The sequence below is a fragment of the Episyrphus balteatus genome, chromosome 2 (genome assembly GCF_945859705.1).
Source record: "Episyrphus balteatus chromosome 2, idEpiBalt1.1, whole genome shotgun sequence".
Lineage (NCBI taxonomy): Eukaryota > Metazoa > Arthropoda > Insecta > Diptera > Syrphidae > Episyrphus > Episyrphus balteatus.
The window spans coordinates 84904896-84927250 of NC_079135.1; the positions used below are offsets into that span (position 1 = coordinate 84904896).

Here is a 22355-nt window from a genome sequence, read left to right on the forward strand (position 1 = left end):
TATCACATAAAACTGCATACTTGTTTTGTGGGGCGATTTGATTTCAGATATTGTTTTATTTTTTTTTTTTCGTTTTTGTATATACCTACACTTCCCAAGTTTCTATATAAAAAGTCTTAAAAATTTAAGCAACTTGAACTCTAAGAGCAAGTTCGTGCGACCCAGTCGTGCATTTTATTTTTAATAGAATGAAATGGCTCAAATTTGTTCAAGACAAAATCCCATACTTTTTACTTTTAAAAATTTAATAATTCTTAGTTTTTTAAGAATATTTTATAAAAACTCATTGTGTGTGTACAATTGTAATTTAATTTATATGTTTTTTTTTATTAATTCTAAATAAATTAATTAATAATCTTTAAATCTAAATTTAACAAGGAGATCTTCAACTTCTTAAATACCTTAAAATATTTTCAACAAACCATTCATCAGAATACTTCAAATGGTCCCCATTCAGTTCTAAGAAAACAAGTTGCCCTTTTTTGTCCATTGTTGCAAGTCCCAGTTTATCCTAATGATGAATGGCAAAGAAATTTTGTTTGTGTATCTTTTCTTTTTCTAACGAAAAAGTATCAGTGAACTTACTTCTCTATACAACTTGCTTTTTCTTAATGGTAAAATAACCTTATCCTGTCCAGGTAAATAAAATTCAAACCATTGAGTCTCTCTAGGTTGGGTAACAGAGTCATTTCGAAACTTAACCATTATAAATCTGCAAATAAGATGAAGAGTGTATACAAAAAGACAACATTATTTGCATTAAAGTTGTTAAAGAAGGAAAATTAGATGTAAATAGCTACCTTTCAAGTTTTTGTAAATTTTGAGAATATTCTTCGTTCTTCCCTTTTTCGTTGTTTATGTCACTGAGAAATGTACTCTGCCACTTGTACATTACCTCATTGAAAGGATCATGCCAATAAGTTGCAGGAATCAAGAATTTCTGCGTTGAACTGGAAATTTAATATTCCAAACGATAAAATAAATAATATAAAACAGAGAAAGTATTAGTTTCAGGAATACAAACCTTTTATATGCAGCTAAGAAAAGGAAATGTCTGATTATATCACATATCCATGTTTTCGTTGAAGGACATTTGGGAAGACCATAGACTCCTTGATGTGGTGAGGCAAATGTTATTAGGTTTTTCATGGGTGGCCAGGGACAGCGTTGAGCTATAGCTCGTCTTTAAAATAAAGTAGGTCCATGTGTTTTGAAAATATTTTAGCATTTTATAAATTGACTTACAAAAAAACACCACCTTGTGAGAGACCAATGCTGTTATAACCATTTGATAATCTTGTATCATTTTGCAGTTCATTGCAAACCAAGGAAATCTATAAGAAACTATTTAAGTAGTTAACATTTAAAATAAATTCGAGATTCAAAAAATATTGTACTCAAAGAAAATCTATTTTTTTGAAAAAATAAAGTTTAAATTAAGGAGTTTAACAAGTAAAATAAATTATAATATAATTTTTGTATATATATATGTTTTTGTACTACATAGTTACAACATAAATATGCTTTGTTTAAACAAATTCAAAATCCTTTTTGTTTAAAAAAATAAAACCAAAAATGTATTTCTTAACTAATAGTGGCTTGTCCTATTATTCAAATAAGCCCTTAATTTACATAGCTAAGCATAGATTTCAGTTGTTTTGCAAAAAGGGCCATTATGGTTTATCAATGTCGTGCACATTGGGCCTTTTTGCGCCATCGATTTTTTTTTTTCATACGAATGATCAGTTATTAGTACTTCTTGTGCTAATTATATGAACACTGTCAATTATCCAGGAGAAGGAATGCAATACTTAAAAAAAACTACACAAACTTGATAAAAATAGAATGCAAAGAGAAAAATGTTAGCCATTTTGTATTGTTATTTGTTAATAAATTACGTAGAACACACCTACGCCAACACGATTTGGGCTGAAATTTTCACATTTGTTTGATTGAAGAGTACCCAAACGGACCTAATATAAGGAAACATTCAAAATATGAAGTGTCAAAAATATACGTTTTTCACATTAAAGATACAACTTTTTTACTGTAAATTTTATTAAAAATGCTTGAACAATTTTTGTTAAGAAAAATAAATCAAAATGTTTTTTTTTTCTAAAAGCTGGTATTTGGAGACATTGGTGCAAAAAATGTATATAGATTTTGAAAAAGAAGTAACATAAGGTGTATTATTAGACAAAAGTATTTCCTACAAGAAGTTCCTTGATAATTTTTATTTTTGGGATCAAGTACATATAACTTAAATGAAAAAATACACATTTATCAAAAAAACATTATTAACAGTACCTGTCATAAAATCGTTTTCTTCATTTTTAATTTACTCGTAAACGGTTAAACCGATTTCAAAGAAAATATTTTAACAGCAGCATTTTAGTAACCGTAAAATAAGCAATAAGTTCAAAAAATAACGCATAGAAATAATTTTTTTTTTAATTTACTTTTACGGGTTAATAAAAGTTTTTTATCTTTCTTTCTATTTACTTATGTATTTCTTTTTAATATACAAAAATTATTTTATTTAAAAAAACGGCTCTAACGATTTTCAATTTTTTTTTCTTAGAATTCTTTCTTATATAAAAATTAAATGGTATAATTTGTTTGGAGGTGAAGACCTTTTAAAAAATGTATTCGCAAGATAAAAGGAATATTATGCTTTTTTAATTTTGTTTTAAAGATTTTATTAAAATTACTAGCTGACCCGGCGGACTTCGTTCCGCCATTTTTTGTTTTTATTTTTAATTTTCGACTCTATATAATTAGTTAACATTTTAAATGAAAAAGCGAATCAAAACTTGAAAAGTTCGTAAAATGAGTTTAAAAATATTCACTTTTAAACTTTTAGCAAAAGAGGCCTATGTAAAATATGGCCTATGTTAAAAACGGCCAAAAAACTTGGGACAAAAAACTTGTTTTTCCCGTTATTCGGTCAAAAATCATTTTAAAATTTAAAAATTTGTAAATGCTTGCGCATGACTAAAGCCTATATTTCCTATAAGCTTAAGATTTTTTGGAGGCTTATAAAAATTACAAAAAAATTAAAAACTACTCAAAAATATCCCTTAAAATTAGTTGTTTTTCAAAAATTCAAATTTCAAAATCCAGGGCCTATGAACAAAATCCGTATAAGACGCTTAAATTTTTTTCTTAGTATCTTTCCAATCGTGTAACTCAAGTTTCCGTAAAAAATTTTAACTACTTTTAATAAGCCTTTTGTCGAAGTTCTACCAGATGTTTTCAAAAATAAGCAAAATAAGTTAGCCGGTGTGGCCGGTTAGCGAACGTACAAAAAACCAAACTTTAATATATATAAAAAGCAAAAAAAAACATGTAATTTTATTTTCTCACGCTTAAAATGTGTTATCAAATGAAAGGTAATATTATCAGGATGCTCAATAAAGATAAATCAAATTTTTATAAGCTCCAGATCAAAAGATGTAATATGTTGAAAAATAGAGTTTTATTTTACCGTTATTTCAAATTTGTCATTACAAAATTAATTGAAACTTTGTACAAATATAGTCTTGCCCATTATCTATCTACACTGTAAATTTTATTCATTTATCTATTGAAGAAAAAAAGATAAAAATAAAAAACTGTTAAAAACGGACAAAAAACATGGGACCAAAAAAAATTGTTTTTCCCGTTATTCGGTCAAAAATCATTTTAAAAATTCAAAATTTTGTACATGCATGCGCATGACTGAAACCTATATTTTTTGCAGACTTTAAAAAATTCCAAAAAAATAAAAGACTACTCAAAAATGTCCCTAAAAATTAGGTTGTTTTTCAAAAAATTTTATTTCAAAATACAGGGCCTATGAAAAAAATCCGTTCTAGACCCCTAATTTTTTTTTTTAATATCTTTCTCATGGTGTAACTCAAATTTCTGTGTAGTTTAATTGGGCTTTTTTGGTCAATTTAGTTTGTTTATGTAAATAAAAAATTTAAACATAAATTTTTGTTCCGACGTTTCGCTGGAGTTTTTCAGCATCTTCAGGGGCGGGGGCGCTTTATTATTACGTCTACATACATACATAAGAACACGGTTTTTTGAAAAATTAAAAAAACTACTTTTCAAAAACAAAAAAGTTAAGTTAAAAATCATAATTTTACTACCAAGTCTTACAAAAAAGTTTTTTTTTTTATTTTTTAAAAAGACATAAGGCAAAGAAAATCTAATAGCTCAATTGAGGTTCTTAATACCCTCGATAACATCGCCATCCACTATTTATTTATTTTATGATTATAAATCCTAAAAGAAGAATGTCAGAAGCGCTTTAGAAATTCTTAACACCTTCTATAAGAAATTCTGTGCTACTTGTCATATTTTATTGTAGTATACATATTTTGAATTGGTTTGTTGTTTTTGCATAAGATAGATACATACATACTTCCAGTTTTAAACAAACTAGAAGTTAATTTTACTTCTAGTTTGCCTTAAATTGGACTTCCTTCTGCAAAAACAACAGCACAATTCAAAATTTAATAAATTTAAATTTGGATGTCTTTAAAATCCAATATCAATCCAAATTTAAACAACTGCAGGATAATTGATCAAAAGCAACCCTTTGGTAGTCGTAGTTTAACTATGTACTTAACCCCCAGCAAATACAAAATTCTTATATATGTCTTAAATTTCTCAAATAAGGTTGACATTCCAACTTGCAATATTATCTACTATACATAAGAACGTTTAAAATAATTGAAGCTTACACATTGACATTAATAATATTCATTTACCTACCTGTATATCAGGATGCATGAAAATAGAATTTTGATATTCATCCCACACACTGGCACCAATTCGTATACGTTTCACATAAATACCATCAATATGATCCTCTATAAGTTTCATCATCGAATTAGGTATTCCTTCTGAAGTATCTCCTGTGTCGATAGAAAGTTAAAGGAAAAGGAATTTCGAAATCACATTCAAATAACTTTACGAATTTAACTCAAGAAATACCACTTCCATGCCAAATAACTACCGGAGTTGGATCCCCATAACTCAGACACCAGATAGATTGCCAGATTCCAATAAATACCAAAAGCTTGTTGATGAAAGTCATTGGCTCAACGAATGTTCCTTGATGAGATTGTGGGTAAGTAGGTAGGTATGTCTTCAATATACTTTGTCCGTCGTCGTCACCTGTACGAGTGCTCAATTAGTAATGAGTGATGTCAAAAGTTGTTGGTTGAAAGTTTTTTTTTTTGTAGTAGGTAGGTACTATACTCTTGTGAAAATGAAAACAAATGAAGCGGCACAAAAGTTAATGAACCTGAAAGTTATTGTTCTTAAGAAAAAGAAAAAAAAAAAAAACAAAATTGGCTTTCATTGTACCAGTGTTATATTGGGCTACGAATTTGCGTTACCCATAAATAGATTTGTATAAAGTAAGAGTGCTGGGCTATATTTGGAAATGTAAGTAAGTCTTTGGGTTAGAGTGTTTATTTTGCTTTTAATTACAAGTACAAGGTAGTCAAGTGAAAGTAAAAATTAAAAAGTAAAAACACCTTTGATTACTCAATTTAGAGACAAAAGGGGTTTTTTTTTAAAAGTTATTGAGAATTTCATGTATTATTATACCACTTTGCTTCGATTGCTTCTGTGTCGCTTTAAAATTCGAAAAATAAGGTAGGTATATGTATACATAATTTCATTTTTTATTACTTTTTGAAAAAATTTTGTTTTTCTATTTATTTATTAACATTGACGACAAGAGGATGAAGATTTTGCTAATTATTAAGTGCAAGTGTTTATTTATTTTCGATTTAGGGTGTTTTAGCATCTAGGCCAAAATGGTAATTTGCATTATTTACACGTTGTTCACATGCACGGTGGCGTATACGTAATTTTTTTTATATATCTCACATGTAGTACAAAAGTGTCACAACTCAAAAATCTTCATTTTTTAATAGAGGCGATAAACCAATTTACAGAGAATAGAATGAGTATATTTATTAATTAGTTAATTTTTAGAAGAGGAAATACGCTTTTAACCAAATTCAGACAACCAGCATCATTTAAATTATCTTAAACCTTGGAAATTCACGTTTTTAGAGTTGTGACAATTTTAGTGATCTTTGTACACAAAAAATAATTAATTAAATCAAGTTTTTTCACCGCTTTCATATTTTTGTTAAGAATAAATTATTGAATATTATTTCAATACAATAGGTGTGTTTTTTATTACCACCGGTCTTAACTTGACAAAAAAACCACAGTCGGGGATAAGCAATTTACATGTTAAATACAACAACACTTTAGCCCCTTGGGCTTAGTTGTTTTGCCCAGAGAATTCTCTGGGCTTAACTTTTTCAACAGATTAAATCTGTGCTACCAAATAAACTTGTTCTTAAATTGTTTAGAATTTGTTTAAAAACACCAAAACTAATGTTTGGAATGACAATTATTGTTTTAAATATTTATTTAATAGTTAGTTAAACTTTTTTTTTTCCAAAACACAATCAAACCCAAAAGCGAAAAATATAACAACTTTATATTTTTTTTCTGTCAGCTGATTTCGGAACATTTAATATGCTGCCAATTTTTTTCGCTAAGCCCCGAGGCGTTTTTTTGTCCAGTTAAGACCGGTGTTAATAAAAAACACACCTAATGTCGTTTATTCATCACACCTCTTTTGAAGCCTTTCCTTCTCTTAAACTGAAAACTTTAACTTTATTTGGAACAAGAAATTATTCAGAAATTCTCTTTGGTAACACCGTTTATCTTGAGGTACTCATGGATCTCATTATAAACACCGTCGTAAAAAAAACATAGGTTTAAGAAAACTTTAAGACCGAATCACAAAATCACATTATATAAGAGATTTCGGTGAGATGAATCACAACAGGGATTTGAGATACTCACGTTAGGAAACCACAAACATTTTTTTTTGAGACTAGCTTAATAACCTATAAGCCGTTGAAATATTTTATTCACCTAACTCATGTCAAAATATTGTTAAGAACACAACGAACGAAAAAATATAATTTTGGATTTTTAGGTGAAGTGCTAAAAAATTTCAGACTTATTTGAAGTCAGCATGTTTTTTGTAGCTAGAAGTTTATTCGTCAAAAGTGTCATAACTCGAAAAACATCCAAAAATGTATGAAAATAGGATTTGTTTTGAGTTGAAGTGTTTGTAAAATATCTGCCCTAGCTAGCTTAAGGTTTGATAAAAAATTGGAAGCATTTGGGATTTAATTGAGCTTTAAAAAGCAATATTTTTAAATAAACAACAAAACTGTATTAACTCTAAATTACAACTTTTAATTTATCTAAAGTGTTGTAACTTAAAATAATACAAAGGGGATACGGTTACCTCAATCAACTAAAATGTCACAATTAAAAATGAAACAAATGCTTTTCCCCAGAAAATTCAGCAAAAGTGTTTCAATCCAAAATGCAACACTCGATTATCTTGAAAATGGTACAACTAAAATGACATAATTCAAATTAAGACACTTTTAATACTTATGAAAAAACTTTTTCCAACAAGAATCACGTCACAACTAAAAATATGTCATTTTTGTCAAAGGACTTTTTATTTCAAATGAAACATCTAAAACGACATTTTACCTTCTGGAATAAAAACTATTCAAATTATATCAATGGCAACTAGATAGATTTGTCCGGAAAAATTTCAAATATTTTTTTGTTGTCAAAAACTAAAAAAATGTGATTTTTGAGTTGTGACACTTTTGTACTACATGTGCGATTGTATATATTTTTTTAAACCATATGCAAGATTATGCGAGGAGAAGAACGTTGATCAAGAAATAAAATGCAGGTTCATTGAATCTAGCCATATATGACACATTATTTTAATGTATTTTAAAATGCTGAATGGAATGAGACCCAAAACGACCACTCTAAAAAAGTTAATAATATTTTTATTTATGATTCCTGGCAACAAATCCTTTGAAAAAAATCATTTTAGGTAGTGGAAGTACTAATCATCGTGCCACGCGGTACAACCATTATTGGAAAATTAACTACACAAAGAAGAATGATTAAGAGTTGTTGGTCACTAGGCTTAGCTCCTTCATAGGATGTTGCATGTATGATATATCATGTCACAGCAAATGTTTTTAAGTAATTTTACTTGAGATATACTCGTACATATAGATATTATAGAAAAGTATGAAATTACTATGATTGAGAATGCGAAAAGTATGTCTCGCAATTCTGTTTGTCTGTCTGTCTTTCTCTATCTCGAGCTACCTGGCAAACGTAACGGTACTTGCCATATGACCAAAGTAGACAATTTAGTTTTCCTCAAAAACGATTTTGACTTAAAAAAGTACAAGTACATGCTGTGGCAAATAAAGTGCTACTTTTGAATTAAAAATTAATACATATATTAAGATAGTAGGTGTTAAATATATAAAATTTCTTTGTTCAGAGACCAATTTATGCAAAAAATGCTTTTTATGCATGTCCGAAATACCTAGGCCATAACCCATAAGTAATATTTTTTTTTTTTTGTTAACTTTTAGTTGAAAGTTTATGCTACAGCCATACTTGAATAGAATGTTGATTGAAAATACCCAAAACATGTAGAATTATGTCTGTAAAACTACTTTCTTAAAGCGTTCCCGAAATGACGCTTTGACCATAATTGATTGATATTTTGCATGTCACAAAGTACAACGAAATATTTTTGATCATAATATCAAAAACAAAATCTAATTTTAATCTAAATATCCCTCAAAACAAGCGTTCCCGGAATGACGGTTAGTTGATTAAGTTTCTTATAAATGAGGTCTGGTTGCTGATTTACACAGGTGGACAAAAATAAAAATATTTTTTGTGCCTGGCTTTAATTTGCACTTTTTTTGTTCATGGTAAACCATAACAATAGATAATCACCCTTTCTTCTCCTAGGATTTGCTTTTGTAGTGTTGGGAGCAAAAATACAATTTTTATACCCTGTGAGCCTAACTTGAGTCTTGTGAGAGTTTTAAAAATAATAAACCAGAGTCACACAATACAAATTTTTTTGGTCTTGTTGCTCTGAAATAAAAATAAGAAATTGAGTTTTTATAAAACTCGGAACTGTTAATTAATTTGCAAAAAAAATGGAGTATGAAATAAATAAAATGCACGACTGGGGTCGCACGTATTTGCTCTTGCAGTTTAAAACATTTTTATGTTAGTTTACTTGTAGATTTTAAGAGCTGCCTCTATATAAAATTAAAGAAATTTTTTTGATGTTGGGGAAGAGCCGACATTTAGGGCAAATTTTTGTTAAATGAAAAATAAAAGGTTTTTTTATTTAACTTTTTTTGAAAAAAAATAAAGATGCAGTTTTTTTGCAATGGCTTTGAATATTACATTTGTAAAGTTTAATCAAAATCGTTTGAGCCATTTTCGAGTTATTTGGTATAATTTGAAATATTTGTATGGGAGGTACACTTTTTTGACTTTTTTGAGAAAAACTAAAAATGCAGTTTTGTTGCAATCACTTTAAATATTACGTCTGCAAAGTTTGATCAAAATCGTTAGAGCCGTTTTCGAGTTATTTGGTTTGAATTGAAAAATTTGTATGGGAGGTACACTTTCTAAGCGAGATATAAAAAAAAAAAAAAAACAAAAAAAACCAACTTTCAAAATCCCATAAAAATCATCTGTACCAAATTTGAAGAACGTTTAGGCTGTGGAAATGTGTACAGATGGATGCACAACCGCACAGACGCACGGACGGAATTGCGAGACCCACTTTTTTGGAATTATCCATCATCGTAATACTTGCCCTATAGATACGGTGACCATATTTCTGGAAGCGAAACCCGGGACAGATAAAAAATTCGTTGGATCGTTTTGAAAATATTGATTTAAAAAAAAATTTTAAATTAGTTTTCATAATTTTTCCTTATTTGGATATCAAGATTTCCTAAACGATTTTATGGGAGCGTTTTTGTTGAAATCATTTAAGTCGTTTACGAAATCAGAAATCAAGAAAAGGGTTTTATAATAATGTCTGTTAAAAACTTCTTAAAAAATATTTTTTTAATCAAATCGGGAGAGCTGTTTTTTAACATTTTAATTTTATTTTAAATGATTTTGAAATTGTATGATCTTTAACACAACTTTTAACATGTCCTTAAAAGTTTTGAAACTTATCTGGGTTCTTTACTCTTCCATATGTTGTTCTTTATTCGAAAACATTTTACCTGGTGCAGCAACCTGACAAACAGAAGCTGGACCTAAATAATTGCCGAACATTTAAAAAAAACTAGCCTAGTCTAGAGACGAAACGAAAATATTCATACAAAACCAGCACCAAATTTTGCTTTTCGTTGCACAATGCGCAGCTTAGGTAACGAAATTCTTACCTATGCTAGAATATATGGAGAATTTTTAATAGTTTGTCACTCCCATTTATTATTTGTCCAGGCAATTTTTCTTGCAGCAAAAGTTTTTTGACTTTGGAGACTTAGAAAAATGTTCGTTTTGCTTCAGCAACGTACTAACCCGAGTCGAACTTTATGTACGAATTTAGTACCTAAAGTACCTTATAGAATCTACTTAAGTACTTTTCATCATAAAATAAACCTAAATTAGAACTTTGTATACTTACTAAACTCAGTATCTCCTGTGAAACCTTCACGACTGATGAGTAACGACTTTCAAAACTGAAAACACTAGTTAAATCCTAAATATTCTACTTGTGTACTGAGGTTTAGACCTGACTATGTACTTGTAAATCTTTTTAAGCTTGGCAGATACTATTAACACTATTGAAGCTAGGTTGAGACTATTTAAACTGAAACACTTTTTAAGTGCTAAATGTACTTCATGTGTCTTGAATGTTTTACTCCTAAATTTGTACTCTTTCAGCTAGTTTGAGGCTATCAAAACTCCAAATTCTAGTTAAGTTCTAAAAATACAAGTTCAAACAAGCACGACCTCGGCCATTGTCTCTTGCACTTGACAAATTGAAGGCCATTTGAAGAAGTCATTCGGCGAGCGCGGATCAATGACTGTGTTGTCGCGTAATTTAATTTTTGAATACAACGAAAAGTTAAAATATTTGAAAATAAAAAAAATAGGTATAATAATTTTGTGAAAAAGCAGAGCGTACGCTTAAGAATGTGAAAAACTAATAATTTGTGAAATAAAATAATCCAAATAGAAAAAAAGTGAAAGTGAATAAAACAAAAATTAGTACATTTTGTAGAGTCACAAATTTTTTTTATAGGGCAAGTATTGCTTTCGTGTCAAAACAAAATTACCTAATAAAAAATGGAGAAGTCCAAAAAAGTGGTTTTCGTCATGACGTTTGTCGGTCTAAGCGTCCGAGTCGGTGCGTGTCGTCACTGTACTGTACATGAAGCTGCTGCCTAAACGGGTGGGCGGATTTTTTGTTTCGTAATTTCCAAGGTTGTTTTTTTTTTTATATCTCACTTGAAAAGTGTACCAAAAACCAAAGCGTATATAAAATTTAAAACAATGAGAAAAAAATTAAAAAAAATTTTTGTTCATGATTTTTTTTATTATTTTTTTCTGATTTCTTACCAAATCGTTAAAATTGCAATGGTAAGCAAACATGTATGTATTTACTTTTTGTTACAAACGCTAGTCGTGTATTTTATTTACTTTTTTTCTGAACGTGTTCTGAGCTTGTTCGTTTGTTGTTGTTTAAGGTACTAAGGCCGTCTGTGAATTGCGTTAAATAGATAACACCGTGTAAGATTTTTGACACTATTGAGGTGAATAAAAAATTTTCAGCTGTAAAAAAATTATTGGGCTGGTTAAATTTGAGTTAAATTTTTTTTGCAGATGGTTTTGTTTTTTTTTTTTTTTACTAAAAAGGAGTTTCATGGCAGAAAAAACGCAGAAAAAATTTTAAACAATAATTCATACCTACAGCTGAAATTTTTTTTATTAACCTCAATAGTGTCAAAAATTTTACACGATGTTAACTATTTAACGCAACTCACACACGGCCTAAATGTTTAATCAGATAAGTACTGAATTACCTACCACATAAGCACGGCTATTCATTTTTATAAATTGAATATTATTTATTCTATCTTAATTCGAATTTGTAGGACCTAATAAGAATATTTAGAATCTATTGAAAACAAAAAGCCTATCGGATATAAGTATAGAATAAATAAGATTTAATGAGTTTTTGTAGTATATTTAGGTTTTAAAGAAGGGTTAGTAATAATTTTTTTGGTCCTAAATAACTACCCAAAATGGGATTTTTTCCGATAACCGACTATTTGCGGTCTTAAATAGAGGTTATTTTCTTTAGGAATTAAGTGATATTTATGGTCTATTAAATCTTAATACAGAATGTTTGGGTTTAAAATAGGTTTCAAATAGTGCCAAATGTTCGACTCGGGAATGCTTTATCCGAAAAATTAGAAAAATTTTAATTTCCACCCAATGTTTTCTTATTTTCCGTACAAAGTATTTAAAATATTGAATACAAAAATCAGAGAATGTTCAAATACGGGACAATCAGGGGACAAATTACAAAATACGGGACACTTATACGTCCCGGGTTTCTTGAATAAAAACCCGGGACAAGCTGTAGAAAAACGGGACAGTCCCGGGTAAACCGGGACGGATGGTCACCGTACCTATAGAGCAAGTAAAAATATTTTTATTAGTTAATTTTTTTTTTTATTGTTAGGCAATGTTCTAGTGAACGAATTGTAAAAAACAAAAATCAATTATGGGCAGAGGAAGCAAAATACTGTTGCAAAGTAGGGATTTTTCGAAATTTCACAATAACTGTAAGTATTTGGGATGAACAAGTTACCAAATAAAAAAAAAACTATGCAAAAAAATTAATTTAATAAGTAAAGAATTTCAATATGAACTAGTTTGGCTACAGTTTAAATACAGTTATTTGTGTAAGTTGTTATTTTTGTATAATAAAAATACCATCAGAGTGAATTACTTTTACCATAAATATTGAAAATAGAAGGTATCAAATAATACCTCAAGCTCCCATTTGACAATAATTCGAAAAAAAAAAAACAAAAATTTCGATTTAATTTTTCTTTTTTCTTCTTAAATTTCCTCTTTTTTTATTTTTCTGAATACATATGAATATGAAAACAGCATTTAAATGAAGAACAGAAAACAAAAATCAGCCAAAACGGGTAAGACGTTCTCGAGTTTTTGCCAAAATTACGCACGACAATTTTTGTAAAAGACAGATTTACTTGAAAACTGGAAATGGCTCTGCTGGCTGACTTCAAAAGCAAATTAAAAAAAAAATATTTTCCAGATGAGTATCAATATATCTATCATAATTTCATAGTCACAACACAACCCAAGAACAAATTTCGTGTTGACCTGTGTTATTTGCGATCTAAATATTTTTTTTTTCTTCTGGGGTCGAATTACGGCATACGTTCGTTAACGTATGGTCGCTATGTGTCCCTATCTTTTTCTACAAATTAAATAGAGACCGGAATAGTCAAAACGTTAACGTATCATCGTAATCGTGTGCTGTATTTCAACCCCTGATATTTTCGTATCAAAATCTCGAAACAAGTTTTGGTTTACAGGTACGAGTTCACAATGAGCGGACCTATCCACTAAGGTAATAAAATTTACAAATCTATTTTTTGAAGATTTTCAAGAAAAAATCAAGGTTAACCCCTTGCCTAAAAAATAGGCATTTTAAAACATTTCTTCCAAATCCATCGATTGATAAATCAAAAAAAGGCGTCTTTTAGCTTTATTCATAACTGAAAACGTCTGGTTGCTGAATTGCAATGGAAATATTTTCTTACATACGGAAGCAGATATTTTCGGATCAAAGTCTCGTTACAAGTTTTGGTTTACAGATATGAGTTAACAATGACCTATCCATTTAGGTGAATAAATTACAAATCTATTTTTTTTTTTAATTATCGAGAAAAAATCAAGGTGATCTTCTTGCCCAAAAAATTGGCATTTTAAAAAATTTCTTCCAAATCCATCGATTGATACATAAAAAAAAAGGCCTCTTTAAACACTTGCACGTTTCTTGCACGTCTGCTTGCTGAATTATTTGCAATCGATATATTTTTTTACATTAGGAAGCAGATATTTTCGGATCAAAGCCGCGAAACTAGTTTTGGTTTACAGATATGAGTTCCCTATTAGCGGGCCTATCCATTTAGGTAAAAAAATAGCAAATCTATTTTTTTTTGCAGATTTTCGAGAAAAAATCAAGGTTAACTTTGCGGCTGGCTGGAAGTCGTAAGTTTTGTCCAAAAAAAAATATAAAAATACGCCATTGTAGGTCTGAATGTGGTCTACAAATTTTATTTTAATAATTTTTTCGATATTCATCACCCAAAAATAGATTTTGTCAAAAAACAAATGGCATGTCCTAAATTTTTGACTTTTTTAATCGATATCTCGAAAACGGTTCATGATACACAAAAAATGTGTATGCATGAATTGTAGAACTCGTTAAAAGCTACAAAAAAGCTTCTTGTAAAATTTTCGCATTCGTCAGATAGCCGAGTTATTGTCAAAAAACCAATTTTATCCTTTTTTTCAAAATGGCGGAAAAAGCTCATAGGAAATCTTGGTCGAAAACTTCAAGTTAAGCTTTTTTAAGCATCCTCTACAACATATCCAAAATTTAGCTTTCTCGGTCATTTTGCATTTCTAAGCCGTTTTTTCCGACATAATGACTGGCCTATAAGTACTGAGTTAACAAAGGCTATTAAGAGCTGAAAGAAAAAAATTTATACATGGCAGAGCCCAACTTCAATTTTGAATTAAGTTCTGCTAGAATGTGAAATCACAAAATTTTTTGTGAAGTTCATTTCTAATCACTTACCTTAGGAACATACCCATAAAAGCTTTTATAAAAGCTCATTTAAGTTCATCATTTAATTCATTTTTAAACAGCTGCTTTTTGACAGAACAGAAATGTTGCTCTCTTTTTTTGTTTTGTTTTGGTTCGGCAATAATTGATTGTGCTAGTTTATTTATAATCCAACCGTTCGAGATTCAAGTTTGCATTTAAATAATCTTTAAACAAAATGAACTTTATTCTTCTTTTATCAATTTTATTTATTCACAATATTTCACAAAACAATGCTGATGAAAATCTTATCAGCAATAACATTTTACCGGTTGTTATGTGGCATGGAATGGGTAAGTTAAAAATTGATTTTTTTTTTTGTTGAACAACAAAATTGTTTATCATTATAAAAATGTCAATAACAACTGTTGACACTGTTTCAAATTAAATCTTTGATTTATTGATAAAATTATTTGAGATAAATCACAAGAGTGTAAGTACCTACTCTATTATTATAAAATCCCGACGACACAGACGTCTTTTTTAATCGACTACTGCCGCGAGCCTATCTTGATTTAATGATAGGTCTTTCAAAGAAAAAGAGTAGATATGCCTCTGTTAATTGACTGCACTAAGGCAAATTTTAATTTCTACAACAAAACAACATACAAGCTCTTTAAAGTTTTTAAAAAAAACCAACAATTGAATGAGTGAATGAATATGTTTGATGATATAATCCATTAAAAAAAAAAAACCAACATGCATCTCGGCTTCAGTTGAATGCCACTTTTATTTACATACACTCCATGTCGAAAGAATATGGATAGATTACCGCTATTAAATTTAATGCAAAGTTATATTACCTGAAGCTATAAATGGATCATTGTTTACCTTTCAAGAAATTTTAAGATATTACTCATACACCACAGTGACCCTGTGAGTTTATATTTTTATATTTTTTGTTATATATGACAGGTATAACAGTAAATTTTCAGTGAAATTTTTAACGTAATAATAAAATAGTGTTGTTGATCAGTGAGAAAAATAATAAAATCAAAAATAACCCATTAAGCTAACTAAATTTTTGCGTAATTTTCAAGACATATTTTATAATTCTTTTTAATATCTCCTTTTAACACATATCTCCCATATGACGTTTCCAGTTCAAATTTATTCACTTTATTTCATTACTTTAAGTCCAATGGAATGAAATCGTGATTAAATATAGGTAAAATATTTACGTTGGTTTTGTTTAGTTTTATTTTTCGATTTGTTTTCGAGATTAAAGTGTACCTAAAAGATATTTCCTGGAAAATGGAAGATGAAATCAATTTTTATAACTGGGCATTGTAAACACAGGGGATTAGATTTTTAGTCGAAATCAAGTAAGTAGACTTTCGTGTCTCTGATTGTTAAGGTGCCAAAAATAAATAACTTTAAATAAAAGCAATTTTATATTTTTCTTGGCCAACTTTCCAATTAAATTGCCTTAATTAGAAGGACTTCACTAAAAATTTAGTTGCTAACCTTTTTTTAACCTTTCCAATAAAATTGGCTGAATTGAAAAAAAAAAAACAGCTTACCAATTAGAGTCCCGAAACTTGACTAGCTTTTTAGTTCATAATCGTTCTGAACTTGTCCATACAAAACAAAATCTCAAAAAATAACAACAACAATTGTTCAGATAAATATCAAACGGAAAAGTGAGTGGGAATCTTGAGAAAACCCCAGTCAAAGCTTTTGAAAATTTTCAACTATCATTTGGTTGTATTTGTAGTGGCAAATAGGAAATGAAATCTGAGATTCTACATAACCCCTATTTTAGCTATCAAATTCAGAAATCTGTTTCCGAATTGGTTAATGGAATAATATTTTGAATTTTATAGTCTTATAAACAAATCTAAATTACCGAATTTTTAACTTTATTATATTAAATATTTAAATAGATTTCGGAGTAAATCAGCTAATCAGTCTTCTCATACACATTGTTTTATTTTAACAAAGTTTTTTTTCGAGATTTGTTCTCAACGTTGGTTGTTTGCTTTATAAAACAAATAGGTATTTTATGAGAAAAATAAGATTATTTTTTCTATTAATTAATTAATTTTAAAACTCATAAAGTTTTAAATTTCGAAGTTTTATCAATAATACTGGGGTGTAATACGTGCATTTAACCATGGCTTGGGTAAAGAAAATTGCGAAAGATGTTTAGTTTTCCGTATTTGCTATACTTAACCGCATTGTTAATTTTGCAAATTGATGACGCAAACACCAGCTCATACTATTATTGTTTAATATCTTAAAATTGATGCCCGATTTCAAGAAGGGATTTTAAATATTTAAATAGGTTAAGCCTGTTAATGAAATTTTGGATTTCGTTGAGCGCTATTGATAGGCTATTGATTATATCGAAAAAAAAACATGGTAATAAGGAAATAAGACGTTCACGGGTTTTAATTGCAGGAATCGTTCAATGGGTTATAAAGAGAAGATAAAACCGCGGAGTGCTAATAAATGAGAGGGTGGAAATTGAAGATTGAGGTGCAAAAGCCCCTTCTTTGGTTTTTTCAATATATCTCATAAACCAAGCAAAATATTGATAAATTGCATTTATAACTTTTTGTTTTCGTTAAAACAATTGATTAAAATATAACTTAATTTTTAAATTAATTTTAAGTGTATAGTTCTAGCTTTTGAAAAAGTATCATTCATAACTGTAAGTGTTGCCGTTGTTTTTTAATAATTTTTTTTAAATTTTAAGTATTTAAAAAAAAAACTGCCTCTCCCTCCAATTTATTTAATACCCCAAATTTTTGTGAAAACTCGACCCGGTTTCCTTTTTTAAATTTTGTTTTAAGGTATTGATTGCTTAGTTCCTAAATGGTAATTGTTTAACTTTTTTAAAACAGGTGACACCTGCTGTTTCCCATTCAGTCTTGGTTCCGTAAAGAAACTCATCCAGCGAGAGACAAATGGTACATACGTAAAATCTTTAGAGATTGGAGGATCAATTTTAACCGATTATAGCAGTGGATTTTTTATTCATCCTGACAAACAGGTTTTTCAAATTATATTATTTTCTTATTATTTTCAGTGCTAAAATATTTTGTTCTTTTTTTTTTTGTACTTTAATCAGATTGATGATGCTTGCAATCAAATTCGTAATGATCCAAGCTTAGAACATGGCTACAATGCTTTAGGTTTCTCACAAGGTGGACAATTTTTGTAAGAAACACCCAAAACAGTAAATTCAGCTGTTTAAAAATAATGTATTTAAAATTTATTGCAGACGTGCTCTAGCACAGCGATGTCCAACACCTCCTATGAATAATCTCATATCTTTCGGCGGACAGCATCAAGGAATTTTCGGACTGCCCAAGTGTCCGTCGCTGAGTCAACCAACATGTGAATATATTCGACGATCTTTGAGTTCAGCTGCATATGAAAAGTGAGATAATGTTTACCTACATAACAGAAAAATTTAAATAAAATTGTATTTTAAATATATTTTTTTTAGATGGATGCAAAAAGATCTTGTACAAGCTACTTATTGGCATGATCCTTTGAATGAGGAAGAATACCGAAATATGAGTACTTTCCTAAGTCCTATCAATAATGCCTTGCATAAAAACACAACCTACATTCGGAATCTTCAACAACTAAACAAGTAAGACATCAAAATTTTGTATAAATATGCCAAAATTAGTTATTGTTTTTGGTGTTTTTAAGTAAGAAAATTACAAAAGCCTCTTTTGAAAACGTATTAAACCACGTAGGTAGATTATGGTTTAGGAAACCCATATTTGAATAACTTCAAAGGGATTATAGACCAAATTAAAAGGCCCTTCAAGTCCACCAAGAGGAGTACCTCTTCTTTAAAAATTCAACTGACTAATACAAAATGTTATTGCTCAGAAAATATTAAACTGATTTCTTTATCTGTTTACCAAATGAAAATGTTTTCAAATCCAGCAAAAAAATGTTTTAAAAAAAAAATATTACACATACACCACAGTGACCGTGTAAGTTTAAACTTTGAAAATTGTTTCGAAACTCTGAAAAAAAATTTACCGCTGTGACAAAGAATGAAACTAATAAGGGTTTGTTAAATGTTTTCTGCAAAAACTTAAACGTGAACACACCAATTTGAAATAAAAGTGTAACACTTTGAGGTATCTTGTCGTCGTAGAATCATGAATTTTGAAAATCACGCAATTGCATAGGATAGCAGATATCGAGAAGTTGGGGTTTTCTATGAATAAAAGCGATATCCACAATATTCCAGTAAGACTGCAAAAGATCTGTGAGTTCGATATTTTGAATACAAATAAAACTGAAACTTAAATGAAAATAAATTAATTGAGTTATCTGCGTTACTAAAACGCTTTTGTAAAAAAATTCGTTGAAATCGATTGAGTCTCTAGCGAGGAAGTGAAAACAATAAAATCAAAATTAATGAGCTAAATAAATTTTTGCGTAGTTTCCAAGATCCATTTTTAACACATATGTATCTCCTATATAACCTTTTTCAGGTATTTCAATTTCTTCGAAAACGGCTCTAACGATTTCGATTAAATTTGGTATACCGTATACATAATGTACTTAGTGATTATAAAAGAACTGCGTTTTTAGTTTTTCTTAAAAATTTGAACAACAAAAATATGACATAATTTTATATTTAATATTTTGCCAAATTCTGAAGCAATTTTTTCATAATTTACAGTATTAGAAAAAAACACGCCTAAAATGTGTTAAAATTTAAAAAAAAAAAGTTTTTCAAGCAAATTTTTTTTTTACCCTCGTTGTTCTTTCTTTCTCTCATGATAATCTTATCAAAAGTTTTAATATCAAATGGTTAACTAATATATATAGGTACCTTGAACTAAAAGAGCACGTTAGTGCGACCCAGTCGTGCATTTTGTTTTATCTTTTGTTCAAAATTTTTCTATCGGAAATAAAAAAATATTAACCATGTATAAAAATTTCAGATTCATAATGGTTAAGTTCATCAACGACACCGTTGTCCAGCCACGAGAATCACAATGGTTTGGTTTCTATGCACCTGGTCAAGATAAGCAAATTCTCTCATTAAGAGAAAGTGAAATATATCTCAATGTAAGATTTTCAAAATGTTTAATTTCTTAAATTTCAAAAACCTAAATATCTTTTTTTATTTCAGGATGATCTAGGATTACAAAAAATGGATAAAGATGGCAAACTTATTTTCCTCGAAAGTGAAGGCGATCATTTACAATTTACAAACGAATGGTTTAAAACTAAAATAGTGCCATATTTACTTGCAAATTAAATATTTTGTTCAAGCAATAAACAATTTTCAATAAATGTTACAATTTCTTCAGTTAAATCACAAAAATTACAATACATTTGAAGATAAAGTGCTTGATGTTGAATTATTTTGCGTTTATCTTCTAACGAATGATCTTGTTCAAATTTTTCTATAATGAAAGGCATTTTTATTACCAGAATATCTATTTCAGTTAAAGCAACTGAATTGACAATTTGAATAGCTTTTGTTTCCCATTTATCTAGAAACGAACGAATTGCAGATGCACCCAATTGGATTTTGACGCTTGTGTCACAATGTGAAATTCTTCTCCTCATTTCTCGAATGATTCTCCTAAAACCATTTAAACCTTGATTGCGTTTTATAAAGTTTCGACATCCTTCAATTAACAACTTGAGAGTGTGTAATTTCAAATCCCAAGCTTTAGGATGGGATTTGTTTTTGAATTGCCTGAAAATTTCTTTGAATTTTTGTAGGTCTTCAGAGTTGCACTTAAATCCTGGATTTAATTTTTCAAATAATTCACATTCTGTTAGGACAGTTCGTTGGCCAACTTTTCCTGGTAAAACATTAGAAATTACCATTTCTATAATATCTCTCGTAATTATATTTAAATAAATTTCTGGTATATAGCATTCGCCTGAGAGTTCCAAATGAATAGTTTTCGTTTCTTGAAAGAAAGACGGTTCAGTACAAAGTTGCCACTGATCGGCATAAATCATGCGATGATTTGGTTTGAAAGAAACCTCCACAGGTTTACTTTCATCATAAGTTAATTGAAATGCTTTTTGATTGAATTGGAAGACAGACTCATCAGGCGGCATAAAAGCAAAACCATTAGGTTTTATCTTTTTCCATGCAAATCGAACAGGCTTTCTTCCAGTATTCCTGATTCGGAAACCTACAAGTGTTTGCTCTTCAAATGGCAAACATTTGAATTCCAAATGAAATTTTAAAGGTTTGATAGATTTATCATCATCCATTCTCAATGTACAATCGTCTATTTGAATTGAATATTCTGGAAAATCCAAAGATTCTACCTGAGAAAAGGACGACATAGTTGACAACTCAAAATCACTATCGCGTTCAATCATCGGCTTGGTATGTTTGTGAATTCTTTTTCCAACAATTTCTAAGCCATCTGTCTCCGGGTAGTATTCAATTATCTTCGAAAATGGTGTTGATTTAATTTTTCGTTGCAAAGAGTCCGACGATAAAAATGCATTATCACCTTGTTTCATCCATTGCTCGTCTCGACTGACCTTTGGCATTCCAACAATTTCAATATTCGCCGTTTGAATTTTTTCTGAAAGTGGCAATGTTTCAATAAGACTTGGACGTCTTAAATTAATTGGTTTTCGCATTGCCAATTTAGTAGGATCAAGTCGTTCAGCAACATCAATTATACGTTTGACATTTTGTACATTCCGGTGATCTTCGAGTTGGTTGTAGAGAACATGCGAAAGACGTTTACCAGTAACCTTTCGTATGCGACATGCCAACTTTTTACGATCTTCAAGTATTTTTGTCCAATAGAGTAGACGTTTGTCCATTGAATAAACAGATTGATTTGGAGCACTAAATAAGGAACATGAAGAACCTTGGTCAGATTTGGTACAAAAGTATTTTTTCATAATATCATCGATTAGCATCGAAGCTGCAGATGGATGTTTAAGTTCTTTTATTTGTTTATTGAGGCATTTGCAATGAGAGCTTTTTGATTCGAGTTCATCCTCACAAGACATTTTTTTTTAAATATAATATTTCATAAAATTATTTAAAAAAATTTTCTTGACAAAATTCAATTAAACTTTAACTACAAAAATAATAATTGAAGCTTAAAAATAGTAATAAAGGTACATACTTTGATTTTTTTTTTAAGTAGAGGAGAAGTTTATTTTGACAGAGCTTATTTGGTTTAACTTTACCAAATGAGTCTCATAGGCAGGACTTTGCGGTTAGCAGTAAAACAAGCAAGCATATACCACGGTCTTTAAGCGTAGGTCGACGGTTAAACCCGAATTAGGGCTGAATGACTGCAATATTTTAACATCTTATTTTGTAAACAATTATCTCAGACATTTCTTAAATTATTAAACTTAAAAATAAATTATTAAACTTAAAGAAGAATATTGAAGAAAAAAAACTCTGATAATTTTTAATTTACATAGAAAATTTATTTTTCTGATATTTTGTTCTTTTTTTCGGTTTTTTTTTAATGGATACATTTTGTTTTTTTTTTTACTTTAATAA

The 22355-nt window shown here is 29.2% G+C and overlaps 3 protein-coding genes across 4 annotated transcripts; 1 reads left to right on the forward strand and 2 right to left on the reverse strand.

Annotated features, from left to right (window-relative positions):
* Positions 1–301: 301 nt before the first annotated feature.
* LOC129910788 (palmitoyl-protein thioesterase 1-like) lies at positions 302–15058 on the reverse strand. Of its 2 annotated transcripts, none has more exons than XM_055988330.1 (8): positions 14844–15058; positions 4987–5169; positions 4765–4907; positions 1246–1334; positions 1025–1183; positions 801–950; positions 586–712; positions 302–511 (listed from the first exon to the last, which is right to left on the reverse strand). In XM_055988330.1, exons 1-8 carry the CDS (start codon positions 14845–14847, stop codon positions 386–388), a joined length of 981 nt encoding a protein of 326 aa, XP_055844305.1. In that variant the 5' UTR covers positions 14848–15058; the 3' UTR covers positions 302–385. The 2 variants fall into 2 exon arrangements, with proteins under 2 accessions (XP_055844305.1, XP_055844306.1); XM_055988331.1 differs by having other exon boundaries at positions 14831–14936.
* LOC129910789 (palmitoyl-protein thioesterase 1) lies at positions 14930–20193 on the forward strand. Its single transcript, XM_055988332.1, has 7 exons — positions 14930–15150; positions 17707–17855; positions 17934–18022; positions 18087–18245; positions 18315–18464; positions 19786–19912; positions 19977–20193. The coding sequence occupies exons 1-7, from the start codon at positions 15036–15038 to the stop codon at positions 20103–20105; spliced, it is 918 nt and encodes a 305-aa protein (XP_055844307.1). The 5' UTR covers positions 14930–15035; the 3' UTR covers positions 20106–20193.
* LOC129910787 (uncharacterized) lies at positions 19908–21934 on the reverse strand. Its single transcript, XM_055988329.1, has one exon. The coding sequence runs from the start codon at positions 21845–21847 to the stop codon at positions 20102–20104; it is 1746 nt and encodes a 581-aa protein (XP_055844304.1). The 5' UTR covers positions 21848–21934; the 3' UTR covers positions 19908–20101.
* Positions 21935–22355: the final 421 nt, after the last annotated feature.

Bases quoted from the DNA above. Each gene is read 5' to 3' on its own strand.
- LOC129910788 (XM_055988330.1), bottom strand. The intron at 1,184-1,245 runs GTAAGTCAATTT...TTTATTTTAAAG, and splicing joins TCACAAGGTGGTGTTTTTTT to ACGAGCTATAGCTCAACGCT. The intron at 512-585 runs GTAAGTTCACTG...ATTCATCATTAG, and splicing joins AAAGCAAGTTGTATAGAGAA to GATAAACTGGGACTTGCAAC.
- LOC129910789 (XM_055988332.1), top strand. From the start codon at position 15,036: ATGAACTTTATTCTTCTTTTATCAATTTTATTTATTCACAATATTTCA. The intron at 17,856-17,933 runs GTTTTTCAAATT...TACTTTAATCAG, and splicing joins TTATTCATCCTGACAAACAG to ATTGATGATGCTTGCAATCA. The intron at 18,465-19,785 runs GTAAGACATCAA...TAAAAATTTCAG, and splicing joins AATCTTCAACAACTAAACAA to ATTCATAATGGTTAAGTTCA.
- LOC129910787 (XM_055988329.1), bottom strand. From the start codon at position 21,847: ATGTCTTGTGAGGATGAACTCGAATCAAAAAGCTCTCATTGCAAATGC.